Source organism: Balaenoptera borealis (genome assembly GCF_965194805.1).
Source record: "Balaenoptera borealis genome assembly, chromosome: 8".
NCBI lineage: Eukaryota > Metazoa > Chordata > Mammalia > Artiodactyla > Balaenopteridae > Balaenoptera > Balaenoptera borealis.
Window position 1 is genome coordinate 58,127,276 of NC_138865.1, and position 17,683 is coordinate 58,144,958.

General features: G+C 39.7%; 1 protein-coding gene across 6 annotated transcripts in view; it reads left to right on the plus strand.

Annotated features, from left to right (window-relative positions):
* Positions 1-17,683, plus strand: part of TTC39B (tetratricopeptide repeat domain 39B) — a 138,591-nt gene that overhangs the window by 78,636 nt on the left and 42,272 nt on the right. For 5 of the 6 annotated variants that reach the window (XR_014247355.1, XM_082401647.1, XM_082401648.1 and 2 more), the window contains 5 exons: positions 2,912-3,022; positions 6,257-6,388; positions 7,362-7,438; positions 12,917-12,984; positions 15,961-16,025. Coding sequence is in view for 5 of the 6 variants with exons in the window: in XM_082401647.1 (XP_082257773.1) it covers positions 2,912-3,022; positions 6,257-6,388; positions 7,362-7,438; positions 12,917-12,984; positions 15,961-16,025 (453 nt within the window). In the remaining variant the exon portion in view is untranslated. The remainder of the gene's footprint in view (positions 1-2,911; positions 3,023-6,256; positions 6,389-7,361; positions 7,439-12,916; positions 12,985-15,960; positions 16,026-17,683) is intronic. The other variant, XM_082401651.1, reaches the window with a different exon arrangement.

The following is a 17,683-nucleotide window of genomic DNA, read 5'->3' on the forward strand; positions in this document are numbered from 1 at the left end:
CTCTGCCTTTTTGTTCTATCCTGGCCCCCAACGGATTGGCTGATGCCCACCTACATTGGGGAAGGCCATCTTCTTTACTCATTTCACCAATTCAAAGGCTAATCTCTTCCAGAAACACCCTCACAGACACAAAACTAATGTTGTACCAGCTATCTAGACATTGCTTAGCCCTTTCAAGTTGCCTTATAAAATTAACCATCACAAAATGAGCTCTCCAGCTAACCCCTTTTCCAAGAGCTTGTCTCCTTTCTGCACCACCCTGGAGGAGAGATGCTTTCAGGTCCCAGGCATAAGGAATTCTGTTTCTACCCAGAGCAGCGCTCTATCCCCTCAACCCATCCGGCCACTCAACAATACTTAACGGCGTTGTAGTATGTTCTAGATACAACCAAAGGCCCTGGGGGCATAGCAGTGACTAAAACAACCTCCTTGCATTTATATCCTAGAGAAGGAAGATAGCCAAAGACAAACAGGTCCACAAATATAGGCACAAGATATTTTGGATGGTAATAAGTGGTATAGAGCAAACAAAACAATGAGAGAGGTTGGGCTGAGGTCAGCGATGCAGGTCTTGAGTTGATGCTTTTTGAGCTGATATTTGAATAACAAGAAGGAACCAGCCATGAGAAGACCTGGGGGCAGAGGGTGAGTGGTTCCCTGCAGCACCTTCAGAACCCACTTCTGGAAGATGAATAACTGAAGTGGGATTTTTGTCTTCCTGCTTAAAAAATGAATATGGAGAGGATGGTGGCACGGAAATTCAACTTTCAGCACTTTGAAATGAATCATTGTACTGCTTATTTCCTTACTGACATATTTTCTTGTTAAAAGTTGTTACACAAAACATTTTAGAGATGGCTCTCATTTTAAAGGGCAGAATTTCTATCAATTATAAATAATTAAAATGAGTTTCAAAAAAGGGTAAAATCATGACTCATACAGAGTAAAAATGAACAGATGTTAAAAATTTTACGTAACTCATTAATCAGGGAGAGAACTAGGCAGATATTAAAACAGATTTGAAGGAGATATCAAAACAGCACAAATTTATATGGAGTAAAGGAATGTTGAAACGAATGTGCAAATTCAGGCAAAACTAGCTTCTTCCACAGTGGAGGAGGGAAGTCGATTGAAGGCCAGGACAGAATTTACATGTGTTAAATAACAAGTTCAACTGACTAAATTTGAAGATCTAATTGTCTTTATTAAACTCTTTGTGAATTGGGCAGCATCCCATCTAGCAATAGAAAAGAGCTCCTTCAGGCTGCAGGAAAGGAAAGGTTTTTCAAAGCAGAGAAGAAGCAGGGGAAAGAGGAAATTAATAGCAAAGAATGCATTGTTTTAGGCTAGGTTGCCCTCCTAAGGGGAGTGGAAGGGGTGTATCAGTGGATTTCCAAGTGCTGTTCAGGAAATTCCAGGTTGGCTGGTTATAGGTCACATTCTTGGAGAAGGTTGGAACTGTAATTAGGTTAGCTTTAAATCCTGGTGGGGCTTAGCATAAATGACTCCATTTTGCGCCTGTTGTCTCTTTTCTTTTAACATCTTTGTTGGAGTATAATTGCTTTACAATGTGTGTTACTTTCTGCTGTATAACAAAGTGAATCAGCTATATGTATACATATATCCCCATATCCCCTCCCTCTTGCGTCTCTCTCCCACCCTCCCTATCCCACCCTTCTAGGTGGACACAGAGCCCCGAGCTGATCTCCCTGTGCTATGCGGCTGCTTCCCACTAGCTATCTATTTTACATTTGGTAGTGTATATATGTCCATGCCACTCTTTCACTTTCTCCCAGCTTACCCTTACCCCTCCCCGTATCCTCAAGTCCATTCTCTAGTAGGTCTGTGTCTTTATTCCTGTCTTGCCCCTAGGTTCTTTATGACCTTTTTTTTTTTTTTTAGATTCCATATGTATGTGTTAGCATATGGTATTTGTTTTTCTCTTTCTGACTTACTTCACTCTGTATGACAGACTCTAGGTCCATCCAACTCACTACAAATAACTCAATTTCGTTTCTTTTTATGGCTGGGTAATATTCCATTGTATATATGTGCCACATCTTCTTTATCCATTCATCTGTTGATGGACACTTAGGTTGCTTCCATGTCCTGGCTATTGTAAACAGAGCTGCAAGGAACATTGTAGTACATGACTCTTTGAATTATGGTTTTCTCAGGGTGTATGCCCAGTAGTGGGATCGCTGGTAGTATGGTAGTTCTATTTTTAGTTTTTTAAGGAACCTCTATACTGTTCTCCATAGTGGCTGTATCAGTTTACATTCCCACCAACAGTGCAAGAGGGTTCCCTTTTCTCCACACCCTCTCCAGCATTTATTGTTTGTAGATTTTTTTGATGATTGGGCCTGTTGTCTCTTTTTTAACACGTGTCTATAGACAACAGTTATTTTGTATTGATATCAGTTACGTATAATTTACAGAGCTGTAAGATAGTTTCTGTGGAATCAAAAACAAATAACCTGGCAGGATCTTCTTTAGATTTTAGACAATGCAGTTTTCCACTGACATACATTCTTACCCCTACATAATCAAACTAAAATAAAATAACCTCTGCTCCCACTCATGAATAGATGTAGTTCCTACACTTGTGGTCTTTGGAGTGATGGGAGGACTATCATTTACTAAGTGCCTGCTATGAGCATTATTTGTCAATTTGTTCCATCTTCAAAGCAGCCCCATGAAGTAGTTGGTGGTGTTCCCATTTTACAGATGAGAAAGTCAAGTTCCCAGAGGTTAGAGACACAGCTAGTAAGTGACAGAGTTAGAATTCCAGCCTGTCCTTCTGTCTCCAAAGTGTACACACGCATGCACACACACACACACACACTCCCTGTGACAACTTGCTATAAGTAAAAGCTGTAGAAATTCTTTGTATTTTTTTCTTGATCTTTAGGTCACTGTCAACCAAGGTGGATCTCAGGAGTGGCCTGGAAGAATGTACAATGGCACTGAACTTATTTCTAAGTAACAAATTTACAGATGCCTTAGAATTGCTTCGACCATGGTAATTAACTTTATTTCTTTTAGATAAAATATATTTTTTTGGATGCTTTTGATGATTCTGTCTCTGATGTCATTCTTGTCAGTTAATTTTTCTGCACTTCCTCCTGAATATTTATAAACTAATTTGGTTGAGACCCCTAAATGTTGATTAGTTTTAATATCCAGTTAAGAAATCTGTCTTTTCAACTTTAATTAGTAGAGCATTTCTGATTCTTTCTCCTATCTTAATTTCTATACTTGTTCAAATAGTGTCATCTTATTAGTTTCATAGAGCTTCATTTGACTTTCTTCAGTGAAATATTTCTATGGATATTCCTCTGAAACTTAAATATCATTGAGAAAAGTTTCTTTTGAAATGGGTATGGGTGGATGTCCCTGGTGGTGCAGTGGTTAAGAATCCACCTGCCAATGCAGGGGACACGGGTTTGATCCCTTGTCTGGGAAGATCTCACATGCCGTGGAGCAAATAAACCTGTGAGCCACAACTACTGAGCCTGCGCTCTAGGGCCCGGGAGCCACAACTACTGAGTCTGTGTACCTAGAGCCTGTGCTCTGCAACAAGAGAAGCCACTACAATGAGAGGCATGCACACCGCAACAAAGAGTAGCCCCTGCTTACCACAACTAGAGATAAGCCCGTGCACAGCAACGAAGACCCAATGCAGCCAAGAATAAATAAATAAAGTAAATAAATTAAAAAAAAAAAAGAAATGAGTGTGGGAAGAACTAAAATATGGTAATCTCAGATGCTAAAAAGAAATTTAAGATAATAAAAATCTTACTGGGACTCCCTATTTATGTGATAAATCACTTAGGCAGTTTCATTTCAATTAATAGTACCTGTTAATTCTGATGATGTGGCAGCAAAACCTCTGCTTAGCCTTCTTACTAGGCCTCACTTTGACCCCAGTGTCCACCTGTACAGTGTGACTAGAGCTCGGCAGGAATAATCTTACCTTGTGCCTCCAAACACAGTGTCTTACTTGGATGAAGCTTAGACCTCAGATAATAATTTCAAGACAGTTACGTGGGCACAGAGTGTGACTCTCATTCCTTTGAGGAGTCCGTAGGGTGAGCAGGGTGATGTGACTCTGGTCATTGACTTTGAATCTTAGAAATTAATGTGCCTACTGAGGCTTTGGTAATTCTAAGACTTAGAAGAGCTGCGACCAATTAGCATTTCAGAGGTTAAGGACAGATGATAAAATAGATGGTGAAGTCCCTGGCCTATGGAAATTGCCCAGGGCTGTCTCCACCCAGTGCTTGTCTCGCATCCTCTACCTCAGGGGCTCCCAACTCCCGGGCCACAGATGGGTACTGGTCCGTGGCGTGTTAGGAACTGGGCCACACAGCAGGAGGTGAGTGGCGTGCGAGTGAGTGAAGCTTCATCTGTATTTACAGCCTCTCCCCATTGCTCGCATTACTGCCTGAGCTCCGCTTCCTGTCAGGTCAGTGGGGGCATTAGATTCTCATAGGAGTGCGAACCCTACTGTGAACTGAGCATGCGAGAGATCTAGGTTGCGCGCTCCTTATGAGAATCTAATGCCTGATGATCTGAGGTGGAGCTGAGGTGGTGATGCTAGTGCTGGGGAATGGCTGCAAATACAGATTGTCATTAGCAGAGAGGTTTTTACAGAGACCATAATAAATCAATGCGCTTGAATCATCCAGAAACCCCCCCACCCCAACCCCTCTTGTTCGTGGAAAAATTGTCTTCCACGAAACTGGTCCCTGGTGCCAAAAAGGTTGGGGACCGCTGCTCTGCCTTGCCTGTACCTGCCTTTTTCCTTCTGTCCTTCTTAGTCCTTCAGACCTCTCTGTCTGTCTCTTCATCTTCTGTCTCTATATCCCTCTGTCTTCCTCTCTCCCTCCCTCTCTTTCTCTCTCTGCCTCTTGTTCTCTCCTTGTCTCTCCTGTCTCAATCTGCCTGCCTGTCTCCTTTGTTTTTTATTCAAAAAGTCTCCGTTTTTTCTCCTCCACTGACACCCAGCTGGTCATAATATGGAATGAAAATAAATGACAGTCTTACACTTAGTCAAGTTTTATATTCTCTGATCTTTATGCATGTTTCACTGTTAAACATAACGTTTTTCCCACTGGAATACTTTTTTTTCCCCTTGGAGAAGCTTTTGGTTTAAAATGTGGGGTTTATACAACATTGTAAATCAACTACACTTCAATAAAAAAATTTTTTTTTTTAAATGTGAGGTTTGAAACCACAATTGCTGATTCACTTTGGGCTCCTCTTATTCCTTTTTTTTTTCTTTATTTCTTTTTTTCTTTTTTTGAATAGCTAGTGCCCTCACTGTTTGGGACTAACTGCAAATTACCAAAGGATGTTTAGACTCTTTCTGGGGGGGGGGGGGAAGTATACTGTGGCTTGTATTTGTTTTGCAGAGCAGCAAAAAAAAAAAAAAAAAAAAAGTATTGTACAAAAATATTTGAATTAAAAACAAAACCATGCATTAATATTGTAGATCTTATAAATAACTAATTAACATAGCTTGAGAAGTTTTCAGGAAAGAGATGGTGAAGTTTTCACTGCCTGAGAGTCTGGGATGTGCCATCCATTCGGACTGAATGTCCTTAAGAATCGAACGGATAACTTGATAATTTGAATTATCCAGAACTTTAATCAGAATTCCCAGATAATGGGATTAGATTTGGTAAGAGATCTACCATGAATTTTTGTCTGGGCCCTTTGTGGCTGACCTAACTTATTGCAAAAATCTTGCTTCCTCGTGGCCTCTGGCTGGGAGAAGGGAGGGAATGATTTTAAACAAGACTTACCTTTCAAAAAACATATCAGAATTTCTTTGTCACAAACTATATTTCCAGTGGCCTTTATTTTAGCACTTATTTCAGAGCAAAAGACGGTATACTGCTTCTTGTACAACTGGGAAAAATTGGGTTTGCTTTGAAACATTTTCTAGGAAATGAGTCAGCAGGCTGCCCCCTTGTGCTCAAACAGGGAACAGTATATGCCGCACTCTGCTTCAACCTGGAAAGTTTTGTGCTGCCTGCGTGGGCTTGAATTGGAAAGTCCTCAGAGTTTGAGTTCTTTAGGGCATGTCTTTCATAGGCCATATTATTTCAATGATCATGGTGAAGGAGTAAAAGTCGTTACTGTGAAAGTCACGTCGTGGATTTACTAGAATTTCTTGTGATTAATTTCAGATGAGACCTGAATGCTTTTCAGTTGAATTGAAATGTAGTAATTTCCATGTTCTCCCCAGGGCTAAGGAGAGCATGTACCATGCCTTGGGCTACAGTACGATTGTGGTGCTTCAGGCCGTCATGACCTTCGAGCAACAGGACATCCAAAATGGCATTTCTGCCATGAAGGACGCCTTACAAACCTGCCAAAAGTATGAGCTGAGTAATTAAATACTTGAGACACGCCTACAAACCTTTCTGTGTGACAAAATGGATGCACTTAGCCTGACTGAGAGCTCTGTTGGAAGTTGGCCACGGTTATAGAAAAGGACTTGAGCATCACAGGTTCCTGGCCTCATGTAGTTTTATGTACGGGAGATAAAAATATTTCCACTAAAGAATTATAGTATGATGCTGGGATGGCGGAACACGTGGCATCTATATCTTCTACTTTTCTCGTTGGTACTTGAACTACCGAGAAGGGCTGAGGATTTCAGTGGGATTAGCAGCAAGCATCTCTCGGGGTCCCCCTGGTGGAGCGTTTAGGTACCACATGCCAAGCCAGGCCAAGCAAGGAGCATTCTTCTTTTATGTGGGAAATGCTGCAAATTCAGAAGGGAGTCTTTTATTTGTCTAAATGGACATATTTAAACACTTTTGCTTGGTGTAAATGACATGGAATTTCAGTTTTATTTTAATCTTTGTGTGTATAGGAAGCTCCTAGCAAAAGCTGTTAACTAGCATTGGTGAATTTTAACATTGCTGAAATTATGTCCTCTTGTAATTATGTTTCCAGCCCCTCAAGGGAAGAGAGCTTCCAAACACTGCACTTTAACTCCATTCTTAACCCGTGGCGAGGTGACCCTTAACAACAGAAATACTGATTTTAGCCATAGAGATCAGGGAAGGTGCATGACAGGGTTAGTATTGACTGTTATGTGTATGTTTGTCCATGCACTTGTTCAGTAAGCTTGGATTAAATGCCCACAGGATGCCAGTGTTGGGAGCTGGGTGTGCAGGGTTCAAAAGGGTGGTCTCTGCCCCAGAGATTTTAGGGTTTAGAGTTCTGTTTTGGTGACTCTTTGGTGTGACTGTGACTGAAATGAATGTCAAATGAAAATGAGCTTGATTATTGTTATTTTTTTCTTTCTACTTCCCATCTCCCCTTCTACTTATTCTCTGCAGATACAGGAAAAAATGCACAGTCGTAGAATCTTTCTCAAGTCTTCTTTCTAGAGGATCATTGGAACAGCTGACTGAAGGTAAGAGGCATTTAAAAGATTAGGTTTTTTTCCTTTCTTTGAAAAACTAAAATGTGGTCATGCTCATAAAATTCAGCACTTAAGTGTATAATATAAAGTAAATGGAATGTCTTTTTCTCTTCCCCATCATACTCACCCTCTAGAAGTAACCACTGTTAATAGTTGGTTTTCAAGCCTTGCAGACTTTTCTGTGTACATGTACAAATATATACAGAAGGTACACATAGGATTTTTGTAGTTTTTCATGTATTTTTCATTTTTTGCTAATGTAGAATCATGTGATACATGTTATGCTACAATGTAATTTTTGGCAATTGACTTTTTCCATGTCAAGACATATAAATTGTACTTCATTCTATTTAATAGCTATGTAGTATTCCTTAGGACAGGTGCCATCAGTTACTTACTTTGTCTCTATTGAAGGGCAGTTACATTGTTTCTTTCGCTATTACAAATAATGTCTTCATGCATTTTTGTAAGTATTTCATAGGCTAGATTGCTAGAAGTGGAATTACTGGGACTATTTGAAAATAGAAAACATTTATAGATATTGACAATATTTTCTCCAAAAAATTAGGTCAGTTTATATTCTTACCACCCATGTACAAAAGTTTCTATTTTTCCACAAGCTATTAATTTTTTCTTCAAGGTCAAAGTAATTTTGATACCTTTAAAATAATTATGATGTTTCACAGTATGGAAGATGTTTGGTTTGTGGACATTTAGGAATATTCAAGAATCCAGGAATGTCTGCAGCATTTGATCAGATGGCTGGGAGGAAATGACTCCTTTTGCTGTCAGTTGCTTGATATTCCACAGAGATTAGGGCAGAAGTTCTATGATCAGCCCTGTTTTTTTAGTGTTATTCTCTAGTCAGGATGGTTTATAAGAAAGGAGCATCCCAGTATGCCTGTAGAAGAGAAAATAACATCTTTCAAATGAGGCCATTGTAGAGTAAAGCTTCTGCCGTCCAAGGAGCATTTGTGCCTGTGTTGTCATTGTCAAATTTGTTCTCTGGAAGAGGTAACACAAAATCGTTAAAGTAGCTGTAGCCAATTAAGGCAGGAGCAATTCTGGATACTGCTGTCTGTCATTCCTAGTGGTCAAGTGTGTGCCAGACACATTTTTGAGTGTGTTTCATTGTGAAGTTTTGTTTGCTTTGTTAGAAGAGTATTATCAACTTGTTATGGACATTGGAGAACTTGGGCTCACTAGAGTGTTGATAACAGGAGGGGATTACAAGACTTGTTCCAAAAGGTATGATGCTGGCCCTGCAGCCATCATACAGCAGAGTGGATTTCACTGGTCCCTCCAGGCAGCTGAAGCCCATCATCTTTTTCTCCAGAAACTGACCTCCAAGGACCCTTAAGAGTTTATTTATCCCCTTGATTTCAGATAGACTATGTTTTCATATTTTTCATCTTAGGGCCATTTATGTAAATTGGCCCCAGGAGACCTAAAGTCCGCTAAAGTAGGTCAGTGGGAAATTAAATGGGCCCCAAAGAAATTTGACTCATTTATATTCTTCTGTTTTCCTCTCTATGGCTTCTCTCCAGTGGCCCATTTCCCCCGCCTCCCTTTTTCTTTGCAATATAAAGGCTGGCATTTGAGATTTTTTTTTCACCTTAGTTTACAAAAGAATGGCATGATATTATTGGTATAAATATGAATAATAATAATAACTTAAAACATAATAATGATAATGCCCCATTTTTTAAAGGCACTCTCTATGTGTGAGACACTGTCCTTGATGCTTTCCTTAGCATTATCCAATCTAACCTGTGTGTAACCTCCTTTTTATAGACTAGAAAGTGATGTTCAGAGAGATTAGACAAATGGTCCAAGATTACCTGCTTAGCAGAGCAGAGTTCAAACCTGATCTGCCTTTCCCTAAGCCACATACCCCACACCTTGTCCTGTAGTTGGGTAGAAAAGGGCACGAAATGTGACACATATGGATGAAGAAAATGTTGAATTATTTCTATGTTAGACATCTTGAAAATAGATGGTACTGTTCTTATCTTTTTATTCTGTCTTTGGGCATGGCATATTTAGAAGTATTGAAAAATAAACAGCAATGAGATACCACTACACACCTATGAGAGTGTCCAAAATCTGGAACACTGACAACACCAAATGTTGGTGAGGATATGGAGGAACAGGAACTCTCATTCATGGCTGGTGGGAATGCAAATGGTACAGCCACTTTGGAAGATAGTATGGCAGTTTCTTACAAAACTAGGAGCTGAAAACTTGTGTTAACCCCAAAATCTGCAAATGAATGTTTATGGCAGCTTTATTCAGAACTTGACCTTCAATAGGTGAATGGATAAATAATAAAGTGTGGTATATCCAGACAGTGGAATATTATTCAGTGCTAAAAAGAAATGATCTATCAAGTCATGAAAAGACATGGAGGAGCCTTAAGTGCATATTCCTAAGTGAAAGACACCAGTCTGAAAAGGCAACGTACTGTATGATTCCAAGCATATAAGATTCTGGAAAAGGCAAAACTGTGGAGACAGTAAAAAAGATCAATGGTTGCCAGGGGATGAATAGGTGGAGCACAGAGAATTTTTAGGGCAGTGAAAAATACTGATACCATAATGATAGATACATGTCATTATACATTTGTCCAAACCCATAGAATGTGCAACACCAAGAGTGAACGCTAATGTAAACTGTGGACTTTGGGTAATTATGATATGTCAGTGGAGGTTTGTCACTTGTAACAAATGTACCACTTTGGAGGGCATGTTGATAACGGGAGAGGTTATGCGTGTTTGGGGGTAAAGGGATATATGGGAAATCTCTCTACCTTCCCCTCAATTTCTCTGTGAACCTAAAACTGCTGTTAAAAAAATAAGGTCTTAATTAAAAAATTATGAAAATAAATCAGGCTGTAACTTTAACCTATTCTGAAATAAGGTTTATTTAGACTTTTATGTCTGAAGGCATGCTTAGCTGACACTTCAGTGCATAATGAAGATATTTCCTTCAGTGAACTGAGGAATTTATAATTAAAAGATGTTCTGGTAGGTACCTATTTGTAAATGCCAAATGTCTAATTTTGAGAGCTAAGGGCTGCCCAATATAAATCAATCAGAGTGAAGAAATAAGACTTTTATAAATTAAATTACATTTATTCCTAATGAGTTTGGCTGTTGCTGCAACCCAAACAGACTTTGTGTTCAAGGGAGCATGTCAAAACATTGTGGATTTAGGGTGCACTTTGTTTTTCCTCTTGGTAATTTCCATTTCCATCCTTGAATGGCTGGTTTTCTGCAGGAGTGAGGATATTTAATTAAACTTTTTTGTGGGTTTAACATGGGACACACCCATTCTTCCTTCCTCATGGCTGGCACATTGCCCTAAATGGCTTTCAAATTGCCTTTAAAAACAGACGTTTATATACGGTGCTTAGGATGTGAAAGGAATTTAATATGAAGATTCCTTACGCGCAGAATACAGAGTTCAAACTTTCTTCCCTTCTTGTTACGTCGTTCGTGCTGGTCTTTGACTTGTCCATCTCGAGCTTAACTCTGATCCATCTGCCCTTCTGCTTAGATCTCTGCAAGGACCCACCATTGTCTACCAAATGAAGCCCAGACTCTGATTGATATTCAAGGTCGTCCATAATTCAGCCCCGACTTAACGTTTGCAGGCCCATTGCCCACTCCTCCCTGTACACACCTCGTGCTTCAGCCAAAGGTGCACCAGTGGGCTTGCCACGCAGGGCTCCGTGCTCCTGGACTTTGCTCGTGTTGGCTCTCTCCCAGCAGCCACTTCACCGCCTTCTCGGCACACGCCCCAAGCCAGCCATCTGGGTTACCGAGCAGGCTTTGAAAGTGGATAATTACTAACAGTTCCCACTTTGTTACAAGTTTCCCTGGAAAGAGGATGTTCAAGTGAGTCTGTAAAAATAAAAGTTACCAGTTTTTCTCCCACTGAACCCACGGAGAAAATTCGGGGGCACACTTTGAGGTGAGGCGCTCCGAAGGACTGAGACTCAGGCTGCCGATGCTGCCAGATTGCGCAGAGGCCACTGCTCCTCAAGGCTGGCCTGTTGTGCGTCTGGCCCCACCTTACGCGTGCTGTTGGAAGATCTTAGTTGCATTGTTGCTTCTTTGTAAATCAGCCTTTGCAATATGAGCATGGCAGGAAGGTGAACCTGTTTGTGAGAACTAGTAGTGTGTGTGTGTGTGTGTGTGTGTGTGTGTGTGGGTGGTCGGGAGGGGTCCTGTGTGTGTAAGTGAAAGAAATAAAGCACTAGTTCTTATCCAGTTAGATTCAACCATGTTCCCATTAACACAGAGATACCCCGTTTTTCAGTTACGTACATCACATAAAGATGTTCTGCTTTCTGAACTTCTGGCAAAAAGCATGACAAGGACCAAGGGCAGTGATCTTAGTGAAAGTAGCTGATGCATATCGAGGGCTTACTCTGCCCGTTGAGCTTCACAGGCAGCACCTGGTTGAATTCTTCAGCTCTGAAGTAGAGATGTCATTAGCTGGACTTTAGGAACAAGGAAAGCAGCAGAGAGGGGGAGGGTAGCTTGCTCGAGGTTCTACAACTGGTACGTGGCAGGGCCTTCCCTGCCACCTAGGCCGTGAAATACCCCACAGCTCATTTACTTAAATAACACACCAGTTTGCATCCCATGGATAAAACGGGAATCTGCTGGTTTTGTTTATGCAAAAAAAAAAAAAAAAAAGAAAATGCAAACATTTCTCCCTCCCCAATCTCTGCAGGTATCATGGACTGTTTAGGAAGATAGGCCACGTGTTTTGGGCCACTCCACGTGTCCCAGGGATACATACGTAGTTTTATGTAGCCCTTTTGTGAGTGCCTTGTTCCTGCACTAGATATCTCAGTGATCCAAATAGCCCCAAACTGTACTAGTGTGAACTTTTTTACATCAAGTCATCCCTGAATGAGGAGTCATGAGTTGAGCATGCAGGCCAGTTCTTTTTCCTAGAACCCTAGGGAATTACTGCTTTCTCTTCAAGTTGATAGCATGCCTAACCATTGTCATGACGATCATGCCTTCACATTTTAGAAGCTAGAATTAGTATATTTAAGTTAGATTTCCAATCTATAACTGTGTTAAACTGGCCTATTCCCGTTAAGTTAAAAGATAAGTGGTTTCCTTTTTTCCGAGAAGTGCTTTTGCATTTTGGTTTTTACATTTTGGTGAGCTGAGTTTGGGTCTTTGACACCAAGGTCCTGACTCTTGGCAGTTATATGTGAATGGAGCCAAAGATAACTTCCCCGAAGCATTTCACGCATTCTGGAAAAATTCTTGCTGATGGCCTGAGAACTGAGGTCATCATTCCACTTTTACGGAAGCACCAAAGCAACCTAGGTTTTTATTGTCTCCCTTGGGCTCATTTATCTACCCGTCTTTTCTGAACATCTCAGAGCAATTACTGTGGATATGGGATTTTCCTTAATATATTTTTATTTGTTTTTAATAGAGGAAATGCATGCCGAAATCTGTTATGCCGAGTGCCTCCTACAGAAAGCAGCCCTCACGTTTGTGCAGGTAATGAACATTTGGCTTAGAATCAGCATCGCCCGGGAAGCCTGCCAAGTACGACATAGAAGAGATGTGGCTCATTCTATGTCAGTGCTTCAGTTCTTTTGACTTAGAGTTGTAGTGAAAGATATTTGTGATTACTGATAAACTTTGGCTGAAAGAAGACCCTGGGTTGTTTTTTTTTTTTTTTTTTCCTACTCAAATGCACTTAAAATGCTGTTTCGAACTTCGCTTTATTGGGAACCACTGCCTTTTGAAGAAGCTGTCTTGCAACTACCTCACCTAATTTCAGAACGCTGCTCTGTATGAGAACTGTGAGGTCATCCCTCTTTGTGCTTGCTAATGGTGGAGGGCTGCACACAGGAGTGACCGGCTGGAGGAGGCTTCAGCGTCCTTGGCTGCTCCCTTCTTGCGTCAGATGCTTCAGCAAAGCTTAGTTATGCATGCATTGAGAGCCAAACTTCCCATGTATACCTCACATTTTATTTCCCCACTCTTCGTATTCTCGTTCCCCTTTCTTTTATTTCTTCTTTTGGAAGAGCAGTTAAAAAAAAGTCACTAAACAAAACACTGACTCCTTTTCTCATGGGGCATTTAAATTTCACCTCTAGGAATTGTTACCACCAGTACCTTGCCTGTCATTGTAGCTTCCAGTTCTTCTAGAAAATATGGATTTTAACATTGTGGCCACACAGGTGGCGGTGATGGATACAGTGGGGGTAGAAGCGGGGTGGAGATTGTAAGGGGGCAGAAATTCAACTGTGAGATGGAAAATCTTCCTCAGTCTCAATGGTTTACATTGAATTGAGAGTTGCTTTTCTCTTTTTCTGGAGGGTGACCTCTTAGGTTGGATTCTGGTTAAGTAAAATTAAGTCAATCTGGTGTAGGGCGCTGTTTCCTAAAACCCCACATATTATGAAGGCTGGTTGAAAACAACAGTCTTACTGCCTCAGTAAACATAAGGCTAGTCACGGAGGCCCCCAGTTTTTTCTGATGTGTTTGTTTTTCAAATGATAATTTGACAATAAAATCATTGATTTGAAAGTTTTTTGTTTTTTGTTTTTTATGTCTGGGGGGCTTGTAGTTCAACATCTGGGAGATATCCATGGCTCCCCTCTTCCTCATGCCTCTGTATCCAGCCAGGCTCGTGGTCGTGCTGCTTTTACCTTTTGAAGGTTTATCAGCTCCGTCTCTTCCTCTTTATTCTGACTATAACTGTTCTAGTGGGTGGCTTGTCAGCTCTTCCCTAGACTGAATGGCAACCCAGGGACCTTCAGTCTGTAGTTTCTCTCCCTCCAGCTTACTCTCCATTGTGCAATTGTGCACCCTCTCGAAGATGAGAATTTCACCTGGTCATGTCTCTGCTTCAGCATTTAGTAGCCCTCATTGACTATGGCAGTGGTTCTGTATCAGAATATCACAAATGGGGAAGGCTTTTTCTAACCAAACTGGTTTCTACACCTCCCCCCCCCCCCCAGTTCCCTACTCCCCTCTTACCAATGTCCTCAACTGCTACTGGCAGGTATGTTGCATACTTGAGTGGCACAGGTACAACACAGGTAGCTTTCTTATTCCTTAGTCATTCCCTTTTTTGTAGTAGGTTTCTGCAGCAGTGCTGAGTTATATAAGCACAGATGGCCAAGCCAAGCACACCAGGATCTTTAATGCTTCCCTGAGGGTTTTTTTTTTTTTTGCTTGCAAAGTTCATACTTACCTTGCCTTCCTTCCTTCAGCTGGTTACTTCCCAATCTTTTTTTTTGTGTGTGTGTATGTGTGTGCTTTAAGCATTGATGCTTCCAGGAAGCTTTTGTGGACCTCTTCACATCCCCGCCCACCTTTGTGCTGTCATGACATCCCCCACATGTCTCCATCCAGGCATGCCTCCATCCCTTAGCGAGTTGTGTTGCTTTTGTCTGATTTTGTGTTTGGGTGCCTGCTGTAAAATAGGCATTCAGCAAATGTTCGGTGACTCCTGAAATGAAATATTCTTATTTGAGGCAGATTTTAATCCAATTTAAGAAATTCTTTCCTGGCCAGTATTGGAACTTGTGTAACCATAAGATTCCTTAAAATCAGAAAATAAACATTTAAATTGCATCGTGAATTTTACATTTATTGATTCTTTTAATAATTTAAATATTAAGTATTTAAGTAATTGATGACATTAACAAACTAAAATTAGTTCTTCTTTTGTTTCGGAAGGATGCTCAGGTGCACAGGAAATCAATACCAGAGCATCTTTCTGATATTAACGGACTAGAAAAGCATGGAACTATCTCCATTAGCACCTTCTATTAGAGTAACATCTTTCAAGCAGTTATTTGATATGCTTTAATAAGAGGCTCTTGGAATCCTAGAATGCTCACCCTAAAAAGGTCATTCATTTAGGCCAGCTGCCCCAGTTTTATGGTTGATGACCATCAGACAAAGAGAAGTGATCTTTTTTTCCCCTAAACAGAATTTCATATTAGTGACAACAAATTTAGAATCCAAATCAGTTATTTGTGGTCTGGAAACGTATATGAATGAAATTCACAATGTTAAATAGACTGCCTGCTAAAGTACCCCCTAAAGAAGAACCATAATCCCATTACTTGGAGTAAGACAGACAGGAAAGTCCTTGGAGCATATCCTTAAAGTCAGCCATTTTGAATTCCATTGAACCCAGAAGAAAGTTGCTCAGTAGTTGATGATGTTTATTGACGTACGTTTGGACTAACCTTTATGGCCCCAAATTGATGAGGATTACTTCCTTACTTCCTTAAAGTAACGCAAGGATTTAAGAAATGTTTCCTTTTTGTTGTCCTCTAACTTGGAAGAAAAATGACAAAAAAGCATTTCAGATGTAAAGCAAGAAGAATGTCTTAATTTAAAAATCATGTCCTCAAAAGATAGTGTTTTGTTCTAATCACGTAGCTACACAGCTGTGGGGACAGTTTAAGAATCTTTTGCTAAATGATCTAATTATTTAATTGTTTTCAGGATGAAAATATGATCAACTTCATCAAAGGTGGACTCAAAATTAGAACAAGTTACCAAATATATAAGTAAGTTAAAAATTAAGATTTATAAAAAATCTTTTAACAAGGTTTGTACCTTTTTGACCACGTTCTTGTGGTTTCTAAGTGATTCTTGTACTATGTACCATTTTGTACTTCAAAGTTCTCAGTCAGTATGACTATGTTTTTTTAAATTTGGTGTTGGTAAAAATGCACTTGATTTTTGGCTTACTGAGGTGTATTCAATGCCATAGGACAACACAATTTAAGTTTAAATGCAGTTTTAAAAGAAAAATAGCTGTAAAGAAAAGTACTTACATAATTTCTGATTAGATAATCTTAGTTTCTCTCTCCTAAAAACAATTTATAAATTTAAAATGACAGGTATGTACAGGTATGTCTTTGGTCCAGACTCTAGAACATCACTGCTCCAATGAAGTTCTGCAGTGATTCAGATGTTCAATTAAAGTGGACCATAGTGTCATTCGCATCTTCTATATCCTTACTGATTTTTGTCTCGTTGTCCTATCCTTTACTCACAGAGTTAAAAATCTTCAACTTTGATTCTGGAGTCATCCATTTCTCCCTTTAGTTCTGTCAGTATTTGCTTTGTATATTTAGAACCTCTGTTACTGGGCTTATATATATTTTAATTGTTTTATCTTCCTAATGAATTAATCTTTCATCATTATAAAATGTTCCTTCCTAATTCCTTATAATATTCCTTGTCTTGAAATCTGTTTTGTCTGATACTAATAAAGCTACTCATGCTTTTTTATAATTAGTATTTGCATGGCATATATTCTTTTACTTTAAACCTATCTTTGTTTTTATATTTAATTTGCATTTTTTGTAAACATGCTTAATTGGGTCTTGCTTTTTTATTCAGTGTGACAGTTAATATGTTTGCACTTGTGAGTACCATTTTGCTTTTTTCCTTTGCCTTATTTGTCCCCCCCCCCGTTATTTTTCTGCCTTCTTTTGCTTTAATTAAAAAAAATATGTATATGTATTCCAGTGGAATCCCTCCATTGTTTTCTTAGCTATAGCCCTCTTTAATTTTTTAAAATGTTTGCTCTAGTGATTATAATAGCCTTCTTTTTTTTTTTTTTTGCTTTCTTCTTCTTTTTTTAAACTTTTTTTTTTAAACATCTTTATTGAAGTATAATTGCCTTACAATGGTGTGTTAGCTTCTGCTTTATAACAAAGTGAATCAGTTATACACATACAATATGTTCCCATATCTCTTCCCTCTTGCATCTCCCTCCCTCCCACCCTCCCCATCCCACCCCTCTAGGTGGTCACAAAGCACCGAGCTGATCTCCCTGTGCTATGTGGCTGCTTCCCACTAGCTACCTATTTTACATTTGGTAGTGTATATATGTCCATGACACTCTCTTACCCTGTCACATCTCACCCCACCCCCTCCCCATATCCTCAAGTCCATTCTCTAGTAGGTCTGTGTCTTTATTCCCGTCTTGCCACTAGGTTCTTCATGGCCTTTTTTTTTTTTTTTTTTCCCTTAGATTCCATATATATGTGTTAGCATACTGTATTTGTTTTTCTCTTTCTGACTTACTTCACTCTGTATGACAGACTCTAACTCCATCCACCTCATTACAAATACCTCCATTTCATTTCTTTTTATGGCTGAGTAATATTCCATTGTATATATGTGCCACATCTTCTTTATCCATTCATCTGTT